The 21,950-nt window shown below is 41.7% G+C and overlaps 4 protein-coding genes and 1 long non-coding RNA gene across 6 annotated transcripts; 2 read left to right on the top strand and 3 right to left on the bottom strand.

Moving 5' to 3' along the window:
* The first annotated feature begins 14 nt into the window (after nucleotides 1-14).
* On the top strand, nucleotides 15-19,880 carry LOC5511139 (DNA mismatch repair protein MutS). 2 transcript variants are annotated; one of them, XM_048732472.1, is made up of 12 exons: nucleotides 15-124; nucleotides 1,016-1,366; nucleotides 1,778-2,006; nucleotides 2,381-2,965; nucleotides 11,889-12,193; nucleotides 16,220-16,463; nucleotides 16,678-16,927; nucleotides 17,635-17,721; nucleotides 18,143-18,286; nucleotides 18,681-18,883; nucleotides 19,146-19,548; nucleotides 19,681-19,880. In XM_048732472.1, exons 1-12 carry the CDS (start codon nucleotides 66-68, stop codon nucleotides 19,863-19,865), a joined length of 3,045 nt encoding a protein of 1,014 aa, XP_048588429.1. In that variant the 5' UTR covers nucleotides 15-65; the 3' UTR covers nucleotides 19,866-19,880. The 2 variants fall into 2 exon arrangements, with proteins under 2 accessions (XP_048588429.1, XP_048588423.1); XM_048732466.1 differs by having other exon boundaries at nucleotides 19,146-19,880.
* LOC116605000 lies at nucleotides 5,410-6,911 on the top strand. Its single transcript, XM_048732502.1, has one exon. It carries the CDS (start codon nucleotides 5,491-5,493, stop codon nucleotides 6,700-6,702), a length of 1,212 nt encoding a protein of 403 aa, XP_048588459.1. The 5' UTR covers nucleotides 5,410-5,490; the 3' UTR covers nucleotides 6,703-6,911.
* Nucleotides 8,483-10,705, bottom strand: LOC5511140 (substance-P receptor). Its single transcript, XM_001631511.3, has one exon. It carries the CDS (start codon nucleotides 9,908-9,910, stop codon nucleotides 8,819-8,821), a length of 1,092 nt encoding a protein of 363 aa, XP_001631561.1. The 5' UTR covers nucleotides 9,911-10,705; the 3' UTR covers nucleotides 8,483-8,818.
* Nucleotides 16,150-16,774, bottom strand: LOC125572250. Its single transcript, XR_007313700.1, has 2 exons — nucleotides 16,668-16,774; nucleotides 16,150-16,376 (listed from the first exon to the last, which is right to left on the bottom strand). It is a non-coding gene; the product is annotated as an uncharacterized LOC125572250 (long non-coding RNA).
* Nucleotides 19,881-19,947: 67 nt separating the features above from the next.
* LOC5511142 lies at nucleotides 19,948-21,885 on the bottom strand. Its single transcript, XM_001631512.3, has one exon. The coding sequence runs from the start codon at nucleotides 21,122-21,124 to the stop codon at nucleotides 20,282-20,284; it is 843 nt and encodes a 280-aa protein (XP_001631562.1). The 5' UTR covers nucleotides 21,125-21,885; the 3' UTR covers nucleotides 19,948-20,281.
* Between the last annotated feature and the right edge of the window lie 65 nt (nucleotides 21,886-21,950).

The raw sequence follows: 21,950 nt of genomic DNA, 5'->3' as shown, positions 1-21,950 counted from the left end.
TATCGTTACCGTCCCCGCACTGAGCCGCTGTACTGAAGTATCGCAGACATGTCAACAATATAAAAATGGCGGGAGTCATTACCCGGAGTTCTTTTTATTTTTTAACTGAACTCACAGCTGAGAGGTACGCGATGATGATATTAATCTACTTATACACTTCATTGTTAGTTTTGTCTGTAAGGATGATATCATATTCAGAGATATTACCGTGCACGGTCTGATGCAGATGAACTTCGCCTCAATGGCAACTAATTTTATAAACTTTAAAAATATAGATATTGGATGACTCCCTTACCCTATTACATCAACATATTGACGCACATAATTAAGCTATGTAATTAACAGTTAAAGTTAATTACTTTCGTACCCTAGATGTTGCCAATTTGTACTGTTGGATATGCTAGGGTAGGGTAGAGTAATGGGGTTTGGGCCCGGGGGGGCTCTTCAGGGTAAAAGTGATATGGATGCTCGTCGGGAAATTCGAAAAATACCCCTAAATAATACCGGCACACCTAAAGTTGCTACCCTAAAAAATACCCCAAAAAATCTAAAAATACCAATTCTAAGAGAAAAGCCTATTTTTCCTCGGATACCCCCTAAAAAATACCTGAGGCCTGATTTTGACCCCTAAGAAATACGACAAGCATCCCTATCAGATCGACATGGGAAAACCCCCTCCCCCCCCTGGGGTTTGGGAGTGGAGCAGCTGATATGGTCCATGACAGGAGCTTGATTGACTGGCATGATTTCCATGGCATGGGTGGACTGGGACAAATTATCATATGCAAATAGTCTAAGATTTTGTCACCAACCACCCTACAAGCTACAATGTTGTTTTTGTTGTTGTTACTTTTTGGGGGAGGGGTGGGATTGAGGGGGTCAGTGTAACTTTGGGTGAGGGGATTTAACTTGGATGGTGACTACTAAAAAAGGATGCTGTTTTCTTGAAAAGGGGGTATTTTTTTAGAAAATCAGACCCTTTTGGTATCTTTACCATAATGTGTTTTTCTTTCAGGGTGCAGAGGCTGCTTTCACATACTCGAATGAAAGAAGTATCAAGAATATGTAAAGTCTACTTTTCAAGTGATACCAAACCAGCAGCCAAAACCAACAATCTCTTGTGCCAATACAATGAGATCAAGAAACGTTACCCAGAGTTTGTTGTGCTGTTTCAAGTTGGAGATTTCTATGAGATTTATGGAAAGGATGCCATTGATGTTTCACAGAAGCTGTCTTTGCGCTTGACTAAAAGTGCAACTGTAAGCAAGCTAATGGCTGGTTTTCCTGTCAGGTCACTCAACAGCTGGTTAACACCACTTGTCCAACATGGATTCCAGATTGCAATCTCGCAACAAATACCAGAGAAGTAAGGACATGAAATAGTGGTGGGGTGGGGATATTAAATATTGCTGTGTTACCTGGTTAGCCAGTGTAAGTATTTTGCCACCTACCCCCACTCACCCCTCCATGTTCCTTTTTGTCCCTATGAGCCATACCCAACAAAAAGTCAGGAGAGGGGGAACTGTAATAAGTAGCTTTTCCCAAAATTATTATACAGACTTTGTTTTATTTCTCTAGAAAAATATAGAAAGGAATATCCATATAACAAACCCCCATTAAGCACACACAAATCCTTAATATAACAGACACTTTGCAAAGTCTATAATCAAATTCATGTACTAACAATCAGACAACATCTGATTCTTGATATTTTTCTAGGCTGCCCCTTATGTGGAGGCTCCACTGCATCTATTTTATTCCTTAATTGCTTTTAAAGGACATCAAAGTCTTCAAAGCTTATCCATCGTGATGTGGTGAGGCTTGTCACACCTGGAACTGTACTCGAGCCTCTAGAGCCTGATGCCAACTATCTACTCAGTCTAACTAGAGGCCCTGGTGGCTCCCTTGGGGTGGCCTGGGTGGATATTTCAACAGGAGAATTCCACCTTGCCACCTCAACTCTAGACACTCTGGAAGAGGATCTAACAAGAATTAATCCCGCTGAGGTATGAAAAGATTATTTATAATAAGAGAAATATATTTACTTCATTTATAGGCCACCTGTTCATTTGTTTAAACCTTTTTTCATCTTAACACAAATACATGCTGCCCTAAACTGTCTTTCATTGTCAAATAAAAAAAGGGGGCATAATCATTTATTTATTCACATAACATGGAAGGGTTTGTCCTGTTGTTAGAGATATTCCAACTCCATAAGGGGGTATTTTATAAATGTTGGTACTAACCTTTATCTCAAGGGAGGGAAACCTGTTTTCCCATTCAAAAGGGTGGCATTTTCTGCCCTTGACCCTCCCTCCCTAGTTCACAGTGCCATATTATTTATCATTTGAGTCTGCCCCCCTTTTGTTTCACTGCCTAGATTTTGATTACAGCCAGAGATATGGAAGAAGCTAACCCCAGTCCAAACTACAAAGTACCAAAGAAATTAAGCAAACCACCACTGAGCTGTGTAGAGAAATTCCATGTCACCACAATCCCAGAAGAATGGTTTGACAACAGTGATCCAACCTCACAAAACAACATCAAGCACTTCCTTTCCACAAACACAGCCAATTTCTCATCTATAGAACTCTGTGCTGGAGTAGCGCTGCTCAACTTTTTAAGCTACACACAAAAAGATGTGACCCCTATACTAAATAAACCATCTCAATATAACCACCAAACACACATGGCCATTGACTCCAATACCCGACGCTCACTTGAACTCACTGAGCCTCTAATGAATTCCGATAAGAAGGCCACTTTATTCGGTGTTATGAACACTACTTGTACCCATGCGGGTAGAAGACTTCTTCACGCACGGATTTGTGCTCCATCAACGCAAGTGCATGTGATCCAGTCGCGTCTGAATAGTGTTGAGATGTTCTACAATGATCGTCACTTGAATGAAGAAGTGCGTCAATGTCTAAAAAGATGTCCTGACATTGAACGGACTCTACAAAAGGTTAGTAGCTAAGATATGATTACTATTTTGTGTCTACTTTCTTGTACCCTGGTTACCAGAGTCTAGAGCTTTACTCCGCAGTCAGTAAAGGGCGCATAGTAAACAAACAAAGCTTGAGACTCTGGTACCCAGGGTAACTTTCTTGTTTATTAGAACAACTTTAATTGTGTCTTATTCACAATTTTACATAAAATGGTTTTAGTCATGCTCTTTAAATTTTAATAGCCAAAAAAACTCTACTTTTCTGCTCTCTGCTCTTGCAGTGTTTTTGTTGCTCACTAGACTTGTGCATGAAAATTGCTTGGTTTGCCCTGGAGTTTAAGCCCCTCAACTTGACTATACTAAACACGAGTAGTACCCCACAACCAAAAAATAATATACAAAGTAGTCACAAGAAGATGAAAACACTCAATCATCCGTTAAGGGATAAATGGTATCAGGGCCGTAGCAGGGGTAGGGGCATATGGGGCATGTGCCCCTCCCTCCCCCCCCCCCCCCCCCCCCCCCCCCCCCCCACTGCAACATTTTCAAAAATTATAAGGAAATGACCAGTAGGGGGTATTATGACTAAAAACGGAATCCACGCTTTCTTTATAATTCTGTACCGTACCCCTCCCCCCACATTTTGAGGCCTGCTACGGCTCAGGGTCTTGAAGGTATGCATCGAACCATTGTGATAAGAATGTACACTGTTGGAAAGCTAGGATGCCACTGACTGAGTCAAGAAAATCACACAGCTTTTGCTTATAAACTGGTCCAATACCCCTTTATTAACAAAATGTTGTTAATATCATGGTTTATAAGCTATAAAACGTATTCTCACTTTTGTATATTAGTTTATTCGGACCCCATCCATCTAGGCCTTATTTTGCATGAAAGGAGCTAAGAAAATTGCCCTTTTTACTGGGATACCTTTTGTATCTTTACTGTAATTAAAATAAAGTTTAAAACCGCGAGCAAGGATATCTGTAGTATGACTGAAAAGTTCATTTAAAGTAACAGTCAAATGTATTTTACCATTTGCAGACCCGTAGCCAGGGGGGGTTCGGACGAGCCCCCCCCCCCCCCCCCACCCGGCTTGAAGGTCCGCTCCGAGCAAACAAAAAAATATAACATTTGGCTGGATATACCGTGAACATCAATATGTTTATAAATGACTATAAAAATATTTTTATAATAATTATCTTTACTATATGTTAAAAAGCACCCTACTTATAACATTTTAAATACAAGATTGCATTTATTTGATATATTGATTGCTTAATGTAATAAGGCGAGGAGTATACCGGAAATTTGGTCGGCTAAAATGGATAAACGAACTACCCCGCTCAAAATCCTGGCTCGGGCCTGCCAAGCATCAACAAATCTATTTTACAAGGTCTTCGTTTGGGCCTTTAGGTCTTCGTTTGGGACCTGCACACCTTTTCTGGTGCTAAGGTACAAGAGCTCTCTTTGTATTTCGTTTGGCTGGTGTTTTCTTTTTTCGCGAACGCCAGCCTAATAACGCCAGCCCAGCGAAATACAATACGAAATATAATATTTTTTTCAAGTATTTTAAATAAAAAAAAATCGACAAAGGAATAGATGTCTGTGTTCCCAACCCGTTCTTCCAGAAATTTCTAAATTCGTCAGTTGTCTTCATGCCAATACCAGTTCTAAAATCTTGATTATTTAGACCGGTTTAAATCATGTTATTATAACCAGTTTATGCAAATCACGGATGCACCGATTTGAATGAATCCCAGTACTCGTCTGTGTAATTTATGCTTGTCAGGAAAAACAAGATATTTTCGGCTTTCAAATGTCTAGCAAACTCGCATAGTAAATCGGAGGTTTATTTTAGTATACATTCATCATATTTCGTCGTATTTACCGTTTTTATCCGTTGAAAATATAACTGAATACTATTACAATGCTTGGTCGTGAAGGTTTTTATTTCGATAATCAAGATCGAGCGTGACGGGAGAGTTGCGTGAGTTACGAGTTCAGAGGAGAAAGAAAATACAACCCGAAGACAGGTTCTCACACGATACATTGCTATTTAAACTCAGAACAAGTTTTTTTTAATATATTCTATTATTTAAGCGTTTTGCGTAGGATTAATTATTTCAAATAAACAGTGAACCGTCGTAGTCGTCGTAGAAACCGACGACTGGCCGTCTGTTTGGCGCGAGTCAGCTTTTTAACTGTAAGTGTTTTTCAGCGTATGGTTGTGTATGTTGGTTGTGTCTAGAAAACAATTTTACTCTTGTGTGATAAACGGTTCAGCGTTGTTTGTATACAGCGCTGATTGGATGTTTAGGGACGTGATAAGCTGGATGACCTAACGCTCTTTTCGTCTGCACATGGAACCAGAGCGTAGCGCGTAGCATCCGGTTAAACCGGTTTAGTCTACGAGTAAGACTGATTTCGGGCTGCCTTGCATATAAAAGGAGGGCGAACTAGACAGATTACTTCAACGGAGTTCGAGAGACAGATCGAGAAAGATTTCAAGGCGCTGTTCGAGGCGAAATATCGTGTGTGCAATGGCAGCGAACGAAGTCTTGACGCTTAGTAGTTTGATAAAAAAGGACTTAAACGAGGCTTACTTTCTTCCTGCCTGGCCGTCCACATACTCATCAAAAGACTACAGGTTCCTCAACGATAAAAAATATCGAGTTTTCGACTACCCTCCGCCTTCGCAGACGTTTCTCGAGTATCAGTTCCCGATGAGAAATCTCGCGACGGCTGGTAGTGAGGTCCCGATACTCATGGACAGGCAGCCAGACAAAAACCTCACCGCGCACTGGAAAAAATGGCTGCCCGCGTTTGCGCCGGCGACGATCAAGACTATTGAAGAGGGGTTAAGCGATAATGTCCCTGTTGTCACTACCGGAGCGATGCAGGGCATGTCTGAAAACAAACACTCTGTCAATCCTGACACGCATTACAGACTACAACTGAAAAGCACGATTCCTGAAATTAACGTGTGCTCCCCGCCGAGGATCAACGTCTCTAGTCTGTCTTTTCCGTGCTTGATGAAGATTGACCAGTCTTGGTCTGGCCGTGGTACACAAATCGCTAACGACCTCGAGCATCTCCAAGCCATACTCTCTGAAGTCATCGACAAAGCCGAGTGGAAAGAGGGGTTCGTTCTACAAGAATGCCTGAGCGCAATCGTGGACGTGCCCAGCTACCAGTTCTATGTATCTAAGAGCGGAGAAGTGACATGGGTCGGAACAACAGTCGGAGGGTTCACCGGGTTCCAATGGTCTTCTGCTATCGTCGAATGGGAGGACCAGGATCGCCTTAAGGACATGGTCTACGACGACTTTGTCATCCCGGTGAAAGACTACCTGCACGAGAACGGTTACTTTGGTCTCGTCACCATCGAGGTGATCTTCACAGAGGACGGTGGGCGTTACCTATGCGATCTCAACCCCAGGGTCGGCGGCGATACCACCCATCTTCTTCTCGCCCCTTACATGGCTCAGTTTGGATTCACAAAATCTAGTCTGTCGCTCATGAAGAAATTCAACTGCTCCAGCGAAGAACTGATTGCCAAAGCGAATGATATAAATAACACTGGGAGCATAAACGGCAACACAGACTCCGGCCGGGTTATTGTCCTCTCTGTGGCGGATGTGGTGGAGGGATGCCAAGCGGACGTGACCGTGTTCGCGAAATCAAAAAGTGAAATGCAAATGCTGTTTGACGAATTGAACTCTTTAAAAAATAAGGCTGCACCGAATAGCTAGCATTACACCGCAGTATTGTACTTTTCATTCCGAAAGAAAAAGAGTAACATGAACGACCCACAGACAGTTCTCCCTATGATACGCTGCTATTAGGCAATATAGTGTATATTATTATATGATATTTATATAAGTTCAATATTGTATCATTTGCACGTTTTGCGACGTGCTTATTGCAAGCATATTTTTTCAATAAAAACGTTGAACCGTAACATTGCGCCGTAGTATTACGTTTTTCATTCTTCTGGCAATTTAAAGAAAGTCGATCAAACTCTCCTTTGTTTACATCGAAAAATACACCAGTCTGTTCGCAAGGAAAGTTAGATAACCATGCACAATATAAGTGTGATACTTCATAATTGTCTTGTCAAGATATTTAATGGAAAGTATCTCAGTTACTTGCTTGAATTAGCCGATGGAAATGGATTCTTTGAGTCACTCGCTATTATGCGGGAGCATAAAATGGTGGGGTAATTGGCCTCCTTTGAGTAGTGTTGAAAACCTAAACTGAAGGTCCGACTTCCGTGACAATGTATCTAAAATAAGTTTCCCTGTATAATGATACTTAAGAAATAGAATCGAGCTGTTTTAGTCGACGGATGGATTAAAATTCACAGTGATTGAAGCGGATTTGCATAGGGTTTCGTAGCAAGAGAAATGCCTGAAAGTATGCTGAACAGTTTTAACATTTGTTTTAAAAATGTTAAACTTCTTTCAAATTGTAGAAATACGTGTAGAATAAATTCGCCGTAAAAAGAATGACCCAATCTCTATGTCGTATATCGTATGAGATAGTTTTAGTGCAGAGGAGGGGCGCAAGGACGTTAGTTCTCGGGGGCGGGGGGGGGGGGGGGGCGCTGTTATTGGGCTGGGTTTTATAATAAGAATTAAGGGTATATGAGAAATACAAGAATTTATTTACATAAGTTACATATCATACACGCAGTTGCTATTTCTCGTTTTTATTTTATTTATTTATTTATTTTTTATTCATTCATTTATTTATTTAATTGTTTATTTGTTTATTTATTTATTTGTTTATTTATTTATTTGTTATTTGTTTATTTGTTTATTTGTTTATTTATTTATTTATTTATTTATTTATTTATTTATTTATTTATTTATTTATTTATTTAGAGGCTTCCTCCACACTTATATATAAGGATATACAAACAAAATACATACAAAACAGACAAGAATAAGTGCAGAGAGAGAAAGGCGAACGGACACGAGGTCCCGGCGAGGCCTGCCCCGACCCTACGGATACTTGAACACTTATCGATAAAATACAAAAACACAGAGACTAATCTAACAGCAATTCAGCCTGAAGAAGCAGCATTTATGGCAGACTGTTTCCCATGTAGGATCCGGTCGGGGTCAAAGTCAGAGTTTAGTTTGGTTGAAATATAGTGTTTTTACATTTTCTTAAAAGATTCAAATTTTTCAAAGTGAAGGTCATGGTAGCCGGTAATTGCTTTATAGAAGAAACACAGATCTTTGCATTGTAGCCAGTATGACAGGGGGAGTAAATTCAAAGTTATAAGGCGTGATTTATAGTTGGGTCTCAGATCAGGATTCGAGTGGCAGGAAAGGATAAAACGCGTCGCGCGCCTCTGCACGCTCTCACACAGACGTAAGTTGGAAATGTAAGACTGAGGGGCCCATATTTCGCTAGCGTAACACAAGTGTGAGCGCACAAGGGTGTTATATAGTAAGTTGGTCGAAACTAAAAGATAGGACGATCACCTCTGTCTTCTTTTCTGGAGATTCCTCACTCCTCCCCTTTGGTTCTCTCTTTTTATATGATATTTTAATCTAAATTAAAAATATTCTTAATTCAATTCATAGAAAAATTACTTCATATATTCGATACACATTTTTCGCCAGTACAAAAGTGTTAGAATAAGTTTACCTTGCTCAACATAGTCATATCTTTTTGTCGCCGTTATCACCAACATCATTATCGCGACCACCATCATCAACATCCCTATCATCTTCATCACCATTATCATCATTATCGTCACCATCGTCATTATCAAGTGACATCTACCAGACACAATTTTATTAATCAATTAATCAATCTTTATTACTTGAATTTTCGCATCAAATGCTTTGATTTTCAGCCGTCTTCGTTCACGGTTTCATCGTGGCGCTGTCTAGTTCGTAAATTCAAGCTGGTTTCCATCGTCTTTGAGGGTTCGATCCATGTCGAGTTTAGGAAACAGCCACACGTCAACATTTGCTTCAACGCCTTACGAAGGCCCTCAGTAAACATGAAACAGATTAATGGATTAATGACGAAGCTAGCATAGGTCATCACTACCACGGTATTGTGTATATAAACGTACTCTTCAAACTTCAAATCACTCAACGCTCCTCTCCATTGTAGGAGTTCAAATGTGTGCTGAGGAGCCCAACACACTGCGAAAGAACCGACAATTGCGGCAGCCATCAGCACAGCGTTTTTGTTGCGCTTTCGCTGGCGTCTTTCGTTTTCAGGTAATTGCTCGCCTGGTATCACTTGCCGCTTGAGATTCAGGGCGATTGCGATGTAGATGACGGTCATTAGCGGGAGCGGGATGAAGAACTGTGTTATCATGAACATTATATAGAAGTTACGCTGTCCGGTTGAAGGGTCAAATGGCGGCTCCCATCGGTTGAAGCAGTAAATCTCGCCATACATTACCTCGATTCTGTAGACCCGAAAGTACACTCCAAACGTGGCGAACCCGGCAACCCATATAAAGGGAATAGCTACTTGTGGTCTCAGAATCACCGGGGGTGGTCTTGCTGGATAGACCACGGCAACGTATCTGTTCAATGCCAAGAAAACCATACTTTGTATGGATACACTGATCGTAATATCGCGCGTAAAGGCAGCTAATTTACACAGAATATCCCCTGGCCAACCCTGGATGTCCCAGGCGTTTGACTCACTATGCAATATATAGACAGAGCGAGTAAGCACAAGAAGTGCGGCTATGTCTGACGCTGCCATGTTCAGTACAAAGTAGTTCCCTTTGGTTCGCAGGTGCCGGTACTTGCAGATGACTGCAATTAGCGCAATGTCACCGAGCAATGAGAGCGTCACGATGCCGATGTACGCGGAAAGAAGCCCAAGGCGATGATCTTCTGGCGTCTTATACCAAATAAACCAAGGGACGGGACTGGCAAGAGAAACGTTCCCGTAAAATGTCGTGTTGTTAGCCATGCTCACGTCCTGTCCACCGAGTTTGATATGGCGCAGTTATATTTCTTCAATTTCTACGATTCAAACTCTTCTATTCGTACAGTTAAATTCCCTAACTTTTTTATTTTTGTATAGTTGAATCCAGTTCAATTTCTTACTTTTCCTTCCCTTCACTTCAACTAAAATCCTTTATCCTTTAAAATCCTGTAGCTTTTACTGTTTTTCTGCTCGCCGCCCGTCCTCGACTTTGACGTCTTTTCGTTGTACAATTTCAAGTCAAATGCTCAGTCGTTGTCGCCTGCTTGCGGAACCTTAATAGTGAAGCTTCGAGCCTGTGGTACCCAGGGTTATAAAATGCCTCCTTTACTCAATCTTCCACTTAGTACAGCACTACACAGTTTGAACATTGCTATCATATTTTAACATGTTGAAATTAGATGTTGTTTTTTTTCATTTGCCACATAAGAGCAGATGTGCTTTAGTCCTATTTCTGATAACTTTATGTTCAAAAGGCGTTATTTCTTATGACCTTGCTGCTTTTCACGTCGTATTGCTTATCCTTTTCTCTCTTTATTGAATAAATTCTTGATAATAATCTCAGAGCAAATACCATCACCTTGAGACCGCCGTTTCATCCTGTAAATTGGACTTCCGATCTGCTTTTTTATTGCAATAGATCAGGTGTATCACTGAGCCGAGTGTCTCGAAAATGGCTTTTCTAGCCGCACTTGGTCAATTTGGCTTTGAAGAACAGCAAACAAAAAGATTTGGCTGTCTTCATTTTTTATTCTCATGAGATGAGCAAATACATCATACTCCCCCTCTTATTCATGTTTTTATTGCATTTTCGTCCTCTGTTATAAATACCCAGAACAAAGAAATTATTATGATTAAATATTTCTATGGAAACACAAATGATCGACTCTATTTTGTTATTAAATGAGTAAAGTTAAAATTGTGGGATAAGCCCTCGAGAATATTTAATGTCATTTTCACAAAAATACTGATTCCGAGTAACAATTTCCCATTACAAAGTACATTTCCCATTACAAATAGAAAATGTATTTGAATAGTTTATTTACAACCCTTGAATGAAAGCCAAACCCACTCTTTTTTAAAGAACGTCTAATTTCCAGTTGAGGCTAGGCCGTACGTGATTATAATATACAATGAATTGTTAGAAGAGAAATACACAAATGATCATATAGCAATGATTTGAGGTTGTTATTACGAACACAATTTAATTTATGCATTTTGAAATGCATCACACTACAACACTAACAAAACCATATTTTGCTATTTTGAGCGTATATTACAAGAGTTGGCTCATTCGATCAGCAAACTCAATCACTTTGACAATTGTACTCTCCCTGAGTAAAGCCAAATCGCTATTATTAGCAAAATACAAACGCGTGCCATTCATATTTTTGCTGATGCAAGTGAATTTGACAATAATATCATTCTTCCCTTCCCACCTCGCACTTTAAAAGTCCATTGCTAATTGATTTTGTAAATACATTTTTTGAAAAATACGAATTTGTTTAAAAATTAGCTCTCTTATTCCATTAGTTAATATCATTCCTTCCGTTCTGGCACTTTAAAACCTATTGCCAATAGTGATTTTTTTGTAAAAATTTACTCAAAATCCATAAAACAATAAAAAGAGGGATATCTCTCTTGACTCTTTTTATGCGAATTGCGTTGTATTTATCATTTTCTAACTTACTGAATTGATTAACGACGCGGCACGTCACTTTTGTGAACTTGTCAACTTTTGAACAGAGTTCATCGTATTCTGCCATTCTTTACGTAACGTTATTTCTCTGCTTTTCTAAGTTTGCGTTTAGTTTCTCCTATATATTGTATTTTTGTGACTAGTGTAGAGTTGGCTGTATTTTCTGTCTACAGTAGATTTAAATGTGTTGGTCTCTAGCGTATTGCTTTAAAACTGTATGTTTGTCTCTAGCGTATTGCTTTAAAACTGTATTTTTGTCTCTAGGTAGCTACCTCAATGGCAGGACTAGCTGACCTTCGCCTCATCCGGGACTCAATCATCATATACTCTAACATCCGGGATCTTTTGCGCTCAAGCATTGCACACGAATCCATCTCTGTGATTGGCTTATTACGTGCGCTAGACTACGAAGCCATGGAGGGCCTGCGCACAAAGCTGGAGCAGGCCGTAGGTCACGTGGAGTCTGTGGAGGCTAGTGTGCTGGAGGGCTACTCAGATGAGGCCGACGAGATACGCGCAAAGATAGGCGAAAACGAGCAACAAGTTAAAGACTTGATGGAAAGTTATAGGTGAGTTGGGGAGGGGGGGGGGGGAGGCGACGAGATACGCGCAAAGATAGGCGAAAACGAGCAACAGTTAAAAGACTTGATAGAAAGTTATAGGTGAGTTGGGGAGGGTGGGGGAGGTGACGACATACGCGCAAAGATAGGCGAAAACGAGCAACAAGTAAAAGACTTGATAGAAAGTTATAGGTGAGTTGGGAAGGTGACGAGATACGCGCAAAGATAGGCGAAAACGAGCAACAAGTAAAAGACTTGATGGAAAGGTTATAGGTGAGTTGGGAAGGTGACGAGATACGCGCAAAGATAGGCGAAAACGAGCAACAAGTAAAAGACTTGATGGAAAGGTTATAGGTGAGGGGGGGGGGGGGGGGGAGGCGACGAGATACGCGCAAAGATAGGCGAAAACGAGCAACAAGTAAAAGACTTGATGGAAAGTTATAGATGAGTTGGGGAGGGGGAAGGTGACGAAATACGCGCAAAGATAGGCGAAAACGAGCAACAAATAAAAGACATGATAGAAAATTATAGGTGAGTTGGGGAAGGGGGAGGCGACGAGATACGCGCAAAGATAGGCGAAAACGAGCAACAAGTAAAAGACTTGATGGAAAGTTATAGGTGAGTTGGGGAGGGGGGCGCATGATACGCGCAAAGATAGGCGAAAACGAAAAACAAGTAAAAGACTTGATGGAAAGTTATAGGTGAGTTTGGGAGGGGGGGGGGAGGCGACGAGATACGCGCAAAGATAGGCGAAAACAAGCAACAAGTTAAAGACTTGATGGAAAGTTATAGGTGAGTTTGGGAGGGGGGGGATGCGACGAGATACGCGCAAAGATAGGCGAAAACAAGCAACAAGTTAAAGACTTGATGGAAAGTTATAGGTGAGTTGGGGAGGGGGGGGGGGAGGCGACGAGATACGCGCAAAGATAGGCGAAAACGAGAAACAAGTAAAACACATGATAGAAAGTTATAGGTGAGTTGGGGAAGGGGGAGGCGACGAGATACGCGCAAAGATAGGCGAAAACGAGCAACAATTAAAAGACTTGATAGAAAGTTATAGTTGAGTTGGGGAGGGGGGAGGCGACGAGATACGCGCAAAAATAGGCGAAAACGTAAGTAAAAAGTTAAAGACTTGATAGAAAGTTATAGGTGAGTTGGGGAAGGGGGGGAGGCGACGAGATACGCGCAAAGATAGGCGAAAACGAGGTAAAAGACATGATAGAAAGTTATAGGTTAGTTGGAGAGGGGGGGGGAGGGGGGAGGCGACGAGATACGCGCAAAGATATGCAAAAACGAGAAACAAGTAAAAGACATGATGGAAAGTTATAGGTGAGTTGGGGAAGGGGGAGGCGACGAGATACGCGCAAAGATAAGCGAAAACGAGAAACAATTAAAAGACTTGATAGAAAGTTATAGGTGAGTTGGGGAAGGGGGGGGGGGGGGAGGTGACGAGTTACGCGCAAAGATAGGCGAAAACGAGCAACAAGTTAAAGACTCGAGAGACAGATTTATTAGAAGTGCCGTGAACAAAGATGTACAAAGGCCATTATTCTCTAATATTTATAAGTAAGATTGTCTAATTAAAAAGCAGTCATAAATGTATTTAGCTACAAAGCTGTGGTGTTTTTTGGGGGCTATTAAATCTGTAAAGTTTGGGAAATGTCTATTTAGTTGTTGGGAAAGAGTATTTCTAAGTTCTTTGTAAATTGGGCATTTAACAAGAAAGAAAGTTATAGGTGAGTTGGGAAGGGGGGGGAGGCGACGAGATACGCGCAAAGATAGTCGAAAACGAGCAACAAGTAAAAGTCATGATAGAAAGTTATAGGTGAGTTTGGGAGGGGGGCGTATGATACGCGCAAAGATAGGCGAAAACGAACAACAAGTAAAAGACATGATAGAAAGTTATAGGTGAGTTTGGGAGGGGGGCGCATGATACGCGCAAAGATAGGCGAGAACGAAAAACAAGTAAAAGACATGATAGAAAGTTATAGGTGAGTTTGGGAGGGGGGGAGGCGACGAGATACGCGCAAAAATAGGCGAAAACGTAAGTAAAAAGTTGAAGACTTGATAGAAAGTTATAGGTGAGTTGGGGAAGGGGGGGAGGCGACGAGATACGCGCAAAGATAGGCGAAAACGAGGTAAAAGACATGATAGAAAGTTATAGGTTAGTTGGAGAGGGGGGGAGGGGGGGAGGCGACGAGATACGCGCAAAGATATGCAAAAACGAGAAACAAGTAAAAGACATGATGGAAAGTTATAGGTGAGTTGGGGAAGGGGGGAGGCGACGAGATACGCGCAAAGATAAGCGAAAACGAGAAACAATTAAAAGACTTGATAGAAAGTTATAGGTGAGTTGGGGAGGGGGGGGGGGGGGGAGGTGACGAGTTACGCGCAAAGATAGGCGAAAACGAGCAACAAGTTAAAGACTCGAGAGACAGATTTATTAGAAGTGCCGTGAACAAAGATGTACAAAGGCCATTATTCTCTAATATTTATAAGTAAGATTGTCTAATTTAAAAGCAGTCATAAATGTATTTAGCTACAAAGCTGTGGTGTTTTTTGGGGGCTATTAAATCTGTAAAGTTTGGGAAATGTCTATTTAGTTGTTGGGAAAGAGTATTTCTAAGTTTTTTGTAAATTGGGCATTTAACAAGAAAGAAAGTTATAGGTGAGTTGGGAAGGGGGGGGGGAGGCGACGAGATACGCGCAAAGATAGTCGAAAACGAGCAACAAGTAAAAGACATGATAGAAAGTTATAGGTGAGTTTGGGAGGGGGGCGTATGATACGCGCAAAGATAGGCGAAAACGAACAACAAGTAAAAGACATGATAGAAAGTTATAGGTGAGTTTGGGAGGGGGGCGCATGATACGCTCAAAGATAGGCGAGAACGAAAAACAAGTAAAAGACATGATAGAAAGTTATAGGTGAGTTTGGGAGGGGGGCGTATGATACGCGCAAAGATAGGCGAGAACGAAAAACAAGTAAAAGACATGATAGAAAGTTATAGGTGAGTTTGGGTGGGGGGCGTATGATACGCGCAAAGATAGGCGAACACGAACAACAAGTAAAAGACATGATAGAAAGTTATAGGTGAGTTTGGGAGGGGGGCGCATGATACGCTCAAAGATAGGCGAGAACGAAAAACAAGTAAAAGACATGATAGAAAGTTATAGGTGAGTTTGGGAGGGGGGCGTATGATACGCGCAAAGATAGGCGAGAACGAAAAACAAGTAAAAGACATGATAGAAAGTTATAGGTGAGTTTGGGAGGGGGGCGTATGATACGCGCAAAGATAGGCGAGAACGAAAAACAAGTAAAAGACTTGATGGAAAGTTATAGGTGAGTTTGGGAGGGGGGCGCATGATACGCGCAAAGATAGGCGAAAACGAAAAACAAGTAAAAGACTTGATGGAAAGTTATAGGTGAGTTTGGGAGGGGGGGGGGAGGCGACGAGATACGCGCAAAGATAGGCGAAAACAAGCAACAAGTTAAAGACTTGATGGAAAGTTATAGGTGAGTTTGGGAGGGGGGGGATGCGACGAGATACGCGCAAAGATAGGCGAAAACAAGCAACAAGTTAAAGACTTGATGGAAAGTTATAGGTGAGTTGGGGAGGGGGGGGGGAGGCGACGAGATACGCGCAAAGATAGGCGAGAACGAACAACAAGTAAAATAATTGATAGAGATCTATAGGTAAGTGTATGTGTGTTTGGGTGGTGGGGGGATGGAGCGAGATAAGGGCGAGGAAAGGATAGACAAGAACAATTAACAAGTAAATACTTAATAGAAAAAAATATATCAAATAAGGTTGCAAATAAGGTTGAATCCATCCGTAACGCGCAGTGTCTCTTGGGTATAAAAAAAGAAATTAAGCAACGCGTAAATAAAAGCAAAACCAGCCCTGGACAGCTAATAGCATTCTCGTTAACAATAGCGAAAATGTTTTATACTTCTTTCGATTTCCTAGAGACTATATTCACACCCCCATCTCTTCGAGTCTTTGTAAATCAATTTATTTTACCAAATTTTAACAGGTCTTTGCTGAATATCCCCAAGCTAACCATTAGTCCCCACCGAGCATTCATCCGCGTTGTCGAGATCCCATCATCAAAGGAAGCCGTGATGGCGGACCGTGAGGATTTCGTACGTGTAGATGGCGTCACTGGTAAAGTTCGCTACAGCACTTTGAGGCTGCAAGAGTTAAACGCTGAACTGAAGTCGCTACAAGAGCATCACGAGCGAACACAGAAAGCTCTTTCTAATGATCTCTGTCACCAGGTAAACGAATAAGGAATTTCTAATGGGCTTTTTTAGATGATTATGATGATGTTGATATTTATTATGATGATGATGACGACGACGACGATGATGGCGGAGCTGATGATGATGTCGGTGGTGGCGGTAATCATGATAAATAAGGAAGCGCATTTGAACATGTCTCGCGACGTTAATTTGCGCTTTACAAATATGTTTTTTTTATACCTTCATAAAGGTCACGCGTCATGCCGATCAGCTACGACAACTCGCTAGAACTCTCGCGGAAATCGACGTGGCCTCGTCCTTGGGTCTCCTTGCTCTGACTCGCGGATACACCAAGCCCAAGATCGTAACGACTACAGACTTCAGGGTGTCTGGCGGGCGACACCCTGTTGTAGACTTGCTCAGACCTGACAGCTTCGTCTGCAATGACTGCGATCTTAGTAAAAAAAGGGTGTGGATCGTCACGGGGCCTAATATGGGAGGTGAGATGAGATATGGGAGATGAGTTATGGGGGGTATGATTTCTACTGATGATGATGATGATGATGATGATGATGATGATGATGATGATGAAAGTGGTTGTGATGGTAAAGGCAATGGAGATTATTTCTGTTTACTATACTATAAATGATAGTAAACATGATGATAATGATGGTGGTGATGATGATGATAATGCTGATGCTAATGGTAATGAGGATGGTGGTGATGATGATGACAATGATGATGATGTTGGTGACAATGATGATGATAATGATGGTGTTGGTGATTATAATGATGATGATGATGATGGTGATAATGGTGGCAATGATGGTGACGATGATGATGATTATGATGGTGTTTGTGATGATGATGATGATGATGATAACGATGGGGTTGGTGGTGATGATGATGATGATGACGATGATGATAATGGTGACAATGATGGTGACGATGATGATGATAATGATGGTGATTGGTGATGAGGGTGTTGGTGATGATGATGATAATGATGGTGTTGGTGATGATGATGATGATCAAAATTTGTTGATGATGATAGATTGATGATGATGATAATTTGATGATGGCGATAATGATAAGAAGAACGATGAAAACGACAATGATGATTTTGTTTCAAAGCTTCGTACCTTCTCACGTTCTTCTACCCGCCTTCCCTTGATCTAAAACTACGGTTCATTATTTCTCCATTAAGGCAAAAGCACGTTTTTGCGGCAGAACGCCCTGATTGCCATCCTAGCGCAGGCGGGGTCGTATGTACCAGCGCAACAAGCTACTGTGGGTACGTGAGGGACATATATATGATATAATTTATAACTATAGCATCATGGCATCTGGCTGCTCGCCGTTTTTCTTCTTTTTATTTCATGTTCCATCGCTCGGGCTTGCATAAGTAATAATTATGTCCCGATAATTATTCACCCAAAGTTGTGTAAATCTTTTACTGCCGCAAAAAATCAGTTCGGTTAAATTCCGATTTGAGGGAAGCCTGAAGGCGATTAAGCTGTTGGTGAAAGTCGTCATGTCACGCAACCGACATGTCACGCACCGATATGTCACGCAACCGAGGGAAGATTAGTTGAATTCCGATTTTAGTCGTCAAGTGTTTTCTCAGAATATTGAAAACAGCAGAAAACTTTACTTATTTTTTTAACGCTATTAAACCACGGTACTTGAATTTTTGTTGGAAACGTTGATTGCAGGGATTGTGGATCGTCTGTTTGCGCGAATTGGGGCAAGTGACAACCTCGTTCAACACCAGTCTACTTTCATGTCGGAGATGCTAGAGACGGCCTACATACTGACAAACGCCACGGAGAAATCACTCGTCTTAATAGACGAAATCGGTATGTCACGCAATCCACCACGTCACGCTTCAAACATGAAAAATTGTACTGAAAAATCACTCGTCTTGAACGAGGAAATCGGTATATCACGCAATCCACCACGATACGCTTCAAACATGAAAAATGGTACTGAAAAATCACTCGTCTTGAAAAATGAAATCCGTATGTCACGCAATCCACTACAATATGCTTCAAACATGAAAAATGGTACTGAAAAATCACTCGTCTTGAAAGAGGAAAATGTCGCGCGAATCCACCTTTGTTCGTGAGTCCGAATTTCACTTTTTTATTTTTTTAGTCGTTCAGTGTTTGTTTGTTTATTTTTTTTGTTTTGTTTTGTGGAGAGGGGGGCAGTTTGTGTTCGCTGTAACTGTGTGTTACCCTTCGTACATAGGTCGCGGTACATCAATGCTAGACGGGATGTCCATAGCATGGGCGGTTACAGAGCACCTCCATGACGTCATACGTTGCCGTACACTCGCCTCAACCCACTTTCACCAGCTCGCTCGTCTGACCCAGGCCCTCCCGGCGGTTGCCTGCTATCACGTGACAGCACTGTTAGTTGACGAGGGGATAACTTTCACTTTCAAAGTAATGGTACGTAGTGGATTGCACCGCAAAAAAGTTACCATTATTTTAGAAGAGAGTTAGCCTTGTTCCCAGGCGCCTCGTGACAGCCCTCTGTTGTCACGCATTCTCTGCGATAATAAACTGTCCCCAACAGGGTGAGCGGCAAATCAAAAGTGACGTCACTAACCGACAATCCGCTCATCTAAAAGAAGCCATGGAAGGAGGCAACGCGAGAATTATTGAAATATAAGACTCGGCTATTCATTAATATTTCTCATTTGTATCCTAGCACGGCACTGGCCAGCACTCATTTGGCATCGACGTCGCACGACTTGCCGGGATACCTAAGGCCGTTGAGGCCCGGGCACGAGAGATTGCGCGACCGTTTGAAAAGCCGTCTATCGGTGCAGAATCTGGACAAGAATGGGGCGATGGAGAATATTCTGAAACATCAGATGGCCCGGAGAGCAGTGTTAGATATCTGCGCCAAGAACTGAGTGCTTTTGACAACATTGAAGTTCCGACGTGTGCAGCCGCATCGCCACATAATACTCAAAACACGATTCTCAATCACTGTAACCCGGATCCCTTAGATTCAACGATATATGAACATCCAAACAGGGGCATTTGCCTTACGAACACTGAGCCCAGCCATGTGCTGAACACGTGCCATAACAATGGTGAGGAATGGGGTAAGTACTTTCCGTCCCATCATGCAAATGGCGAACAATATGCCTCGCCGTCCCAAAATGCACATGGGGTGGAGTTTTTATCCCGTGATACAAAAAATATGGACTTAATTCCTTCCCATGATGCTATTGAAGGTGAGCTCACGCCTTCCCGTGACGCTTATGGGACAGAACACCCGCCTTCCCGTCATACAGATGAGGTGGAACTTGTACATTCCTGTCATGCAAATGGGGTGCTGATTATTGTCCCCGAGTCTCTGACGTCACACGAGGCCAAACAGATAATCGTTAAAGCTGCCGAAAAATGTCTATTTAAATAAAAGCCATGACACCTATTTGATTGGTTGTTTGCTCTGTTAATCATAAGTTATGCAAGGTTAAAGAATTTCACAATAAGCTGTATTTTTAGGGAACTGATTTTTATTGTCAATTGTAATTTAATTCCTCGAATAGTCCTAATCACAACTTAGTGAGTAATTAACATATTTACGTGGTTAGTCAAACAACAAGAAACTAGAGGCAACTTTGCTCTGTTTTGTTGTCGGGCAGCGACAAACGCTACAAAAATGCAAACTGAAATGTTCACCAATCTCAGATTCATATCCTAACAATTATGCGGATTATTTTGGAACGGAAATATTTTTTTGATGGAGTAAACTAAACAAATGAAAAAGTTTAAATTAAACTTAAAAAAATCTCTTTTAAAAGTCTTAACAATACATGAATTTATTCACTTTCAATCAGCATCAGTATCTTCGAAAACATTACCTTTACTATCATCACACACTCCCGCCGCCTCCAGGCTACCTAGGAACGAGTGGATGCGTTCGGCCAGTGACAAGTCATTGCTGCTCAAACTGCGCCTCCGTAGCCCTACAACACGACTCTCCCCTCCCTCAACAACAATACTTGGAACAGTAATATCCGAATAGCGCAAACGCCTGGCGTGATCGCCATGCCTTCGCCCCACGGCTGAATCATCACTCGCGCTTTTTGTCTTGTCTCTGGAATGACACACGGGCCTATGGGCTGGCCGCGCACTGTGCGTCGCTCTGTACCCATGTGGTGGCACGCTTGTTATGAATCCATCTCCAGATTCGTCTGAGAACACATCAAAGTCTTCATACTTTGTCAGATTCTGTAGACTCCCTCGGGCTTGCGGGGATCCCTCGATTGATGGCAGTTTTACCGGACCTTGCTTTCTAGGGATTGTAGGAGAGTTTGGTGCGGATGAACTAAGTCGTAATTCGCCGACATCTAAGACGTTGATCGGCGATAAATCCGACTTTGCAGATATTTTGCGCGTTGGCGAAACTAAAGGGAAGCGAGGCCCGTCTTCACTGCGGCTCCGACTCACAAGATTCCTCCGAATATGTCTTTCAACGACCAGCTTCTCGCTAGCACTTATCTTTCTAATTCTGTCTCTTTTCTGGTGCTCGAGGCTGACTTTTTCCTTTTGAAGTCGGATTTCCTCGCGTGCGTTCGCATTTTCCGCTCTGAATTGACGCTCCAAGCTGCCAGAAAACACTGAGGCTGTTTTATTCGGCTCTTCGCGTTTAGTGACCCAGAATTTCGGCATTTCAACTGCAGCAAATCATAGAAGATACGTGCACTGGATGACTTGAGCAAAATGGGATCTTTAGATTGTTTACATAGTTTGACCTTGCAAAGTCCTAGATCGCTGGCTAATAACATGTTTGACTTGTTCGGATTAAAGCATGTGTCCTGATTGTTATTTCGTCTTGTTAGAGTGGTTTTCAAAATCCCGTGCAACAAAATGTAGCTGTTAAAGTGTAATAGACAAGCCAGAACAAAAGAGAACAAAGACATCATAGTGTATTACACCTTTTGCTGTTCATTACCAGGAAATCCACATTCATTTGCGGCAATATACGATCAATAACGCGAATATACATTCATTTTTGTTATAAAGCACTCATTTGCGTGAACACAAATTTCATTAGCGATATTTACAGATTACTTACTTTCCTCCGAAAACTTATAAAATCCGTATCAAATGCGCCGGTGACAGCCTCGCAGGCTTTCCACCTGGTGGGGAGGGTAATAATAGTTTGCTTCGCTCCCTTATCAAACGATCGTGACTAATTGTCCAACGGCGTCGGTCAAGGATACTTGTGGCTACTTACTCGTTTTAAAATACGGCTAGCGGCCAGGGAAAATAGTTTAGCTCGGATGTTTTGCCACATATCGAATGTAAGTGTACCCTGGCATAGGTCTACGAGATAAAAATATTTCGTTTGTTGTATTTTCCTCGCGAATTTCGACAGGATTTGAGTGCTACCGAAAATGGCGCCTCCAACCTTGTTTATTTTCTTAGTAGGGAGAGTGAAGCCGTATATTTCGCGAAGAAAACCACCCCCAAATCGTTATTACATACATTTGAT

This window comes from Nematostella vectensis, chromosome 1 (genome assembly GCF_932526225.1).
Source record: "Nematostella vectensis chromosome 1, jaNemVect1.1, whole genome shotgun sequence".
NCBI lineage: Eukaryota > Metazoa > Cnidaria > Anthozoa > Actiniaria > Edwardsiidae > Nematostella > Nematostella vectensis.
Note: the sequence above shows the minus strand (reverse complement) of the source record. Positions and strands in the feature narration are given on the sequence as shown.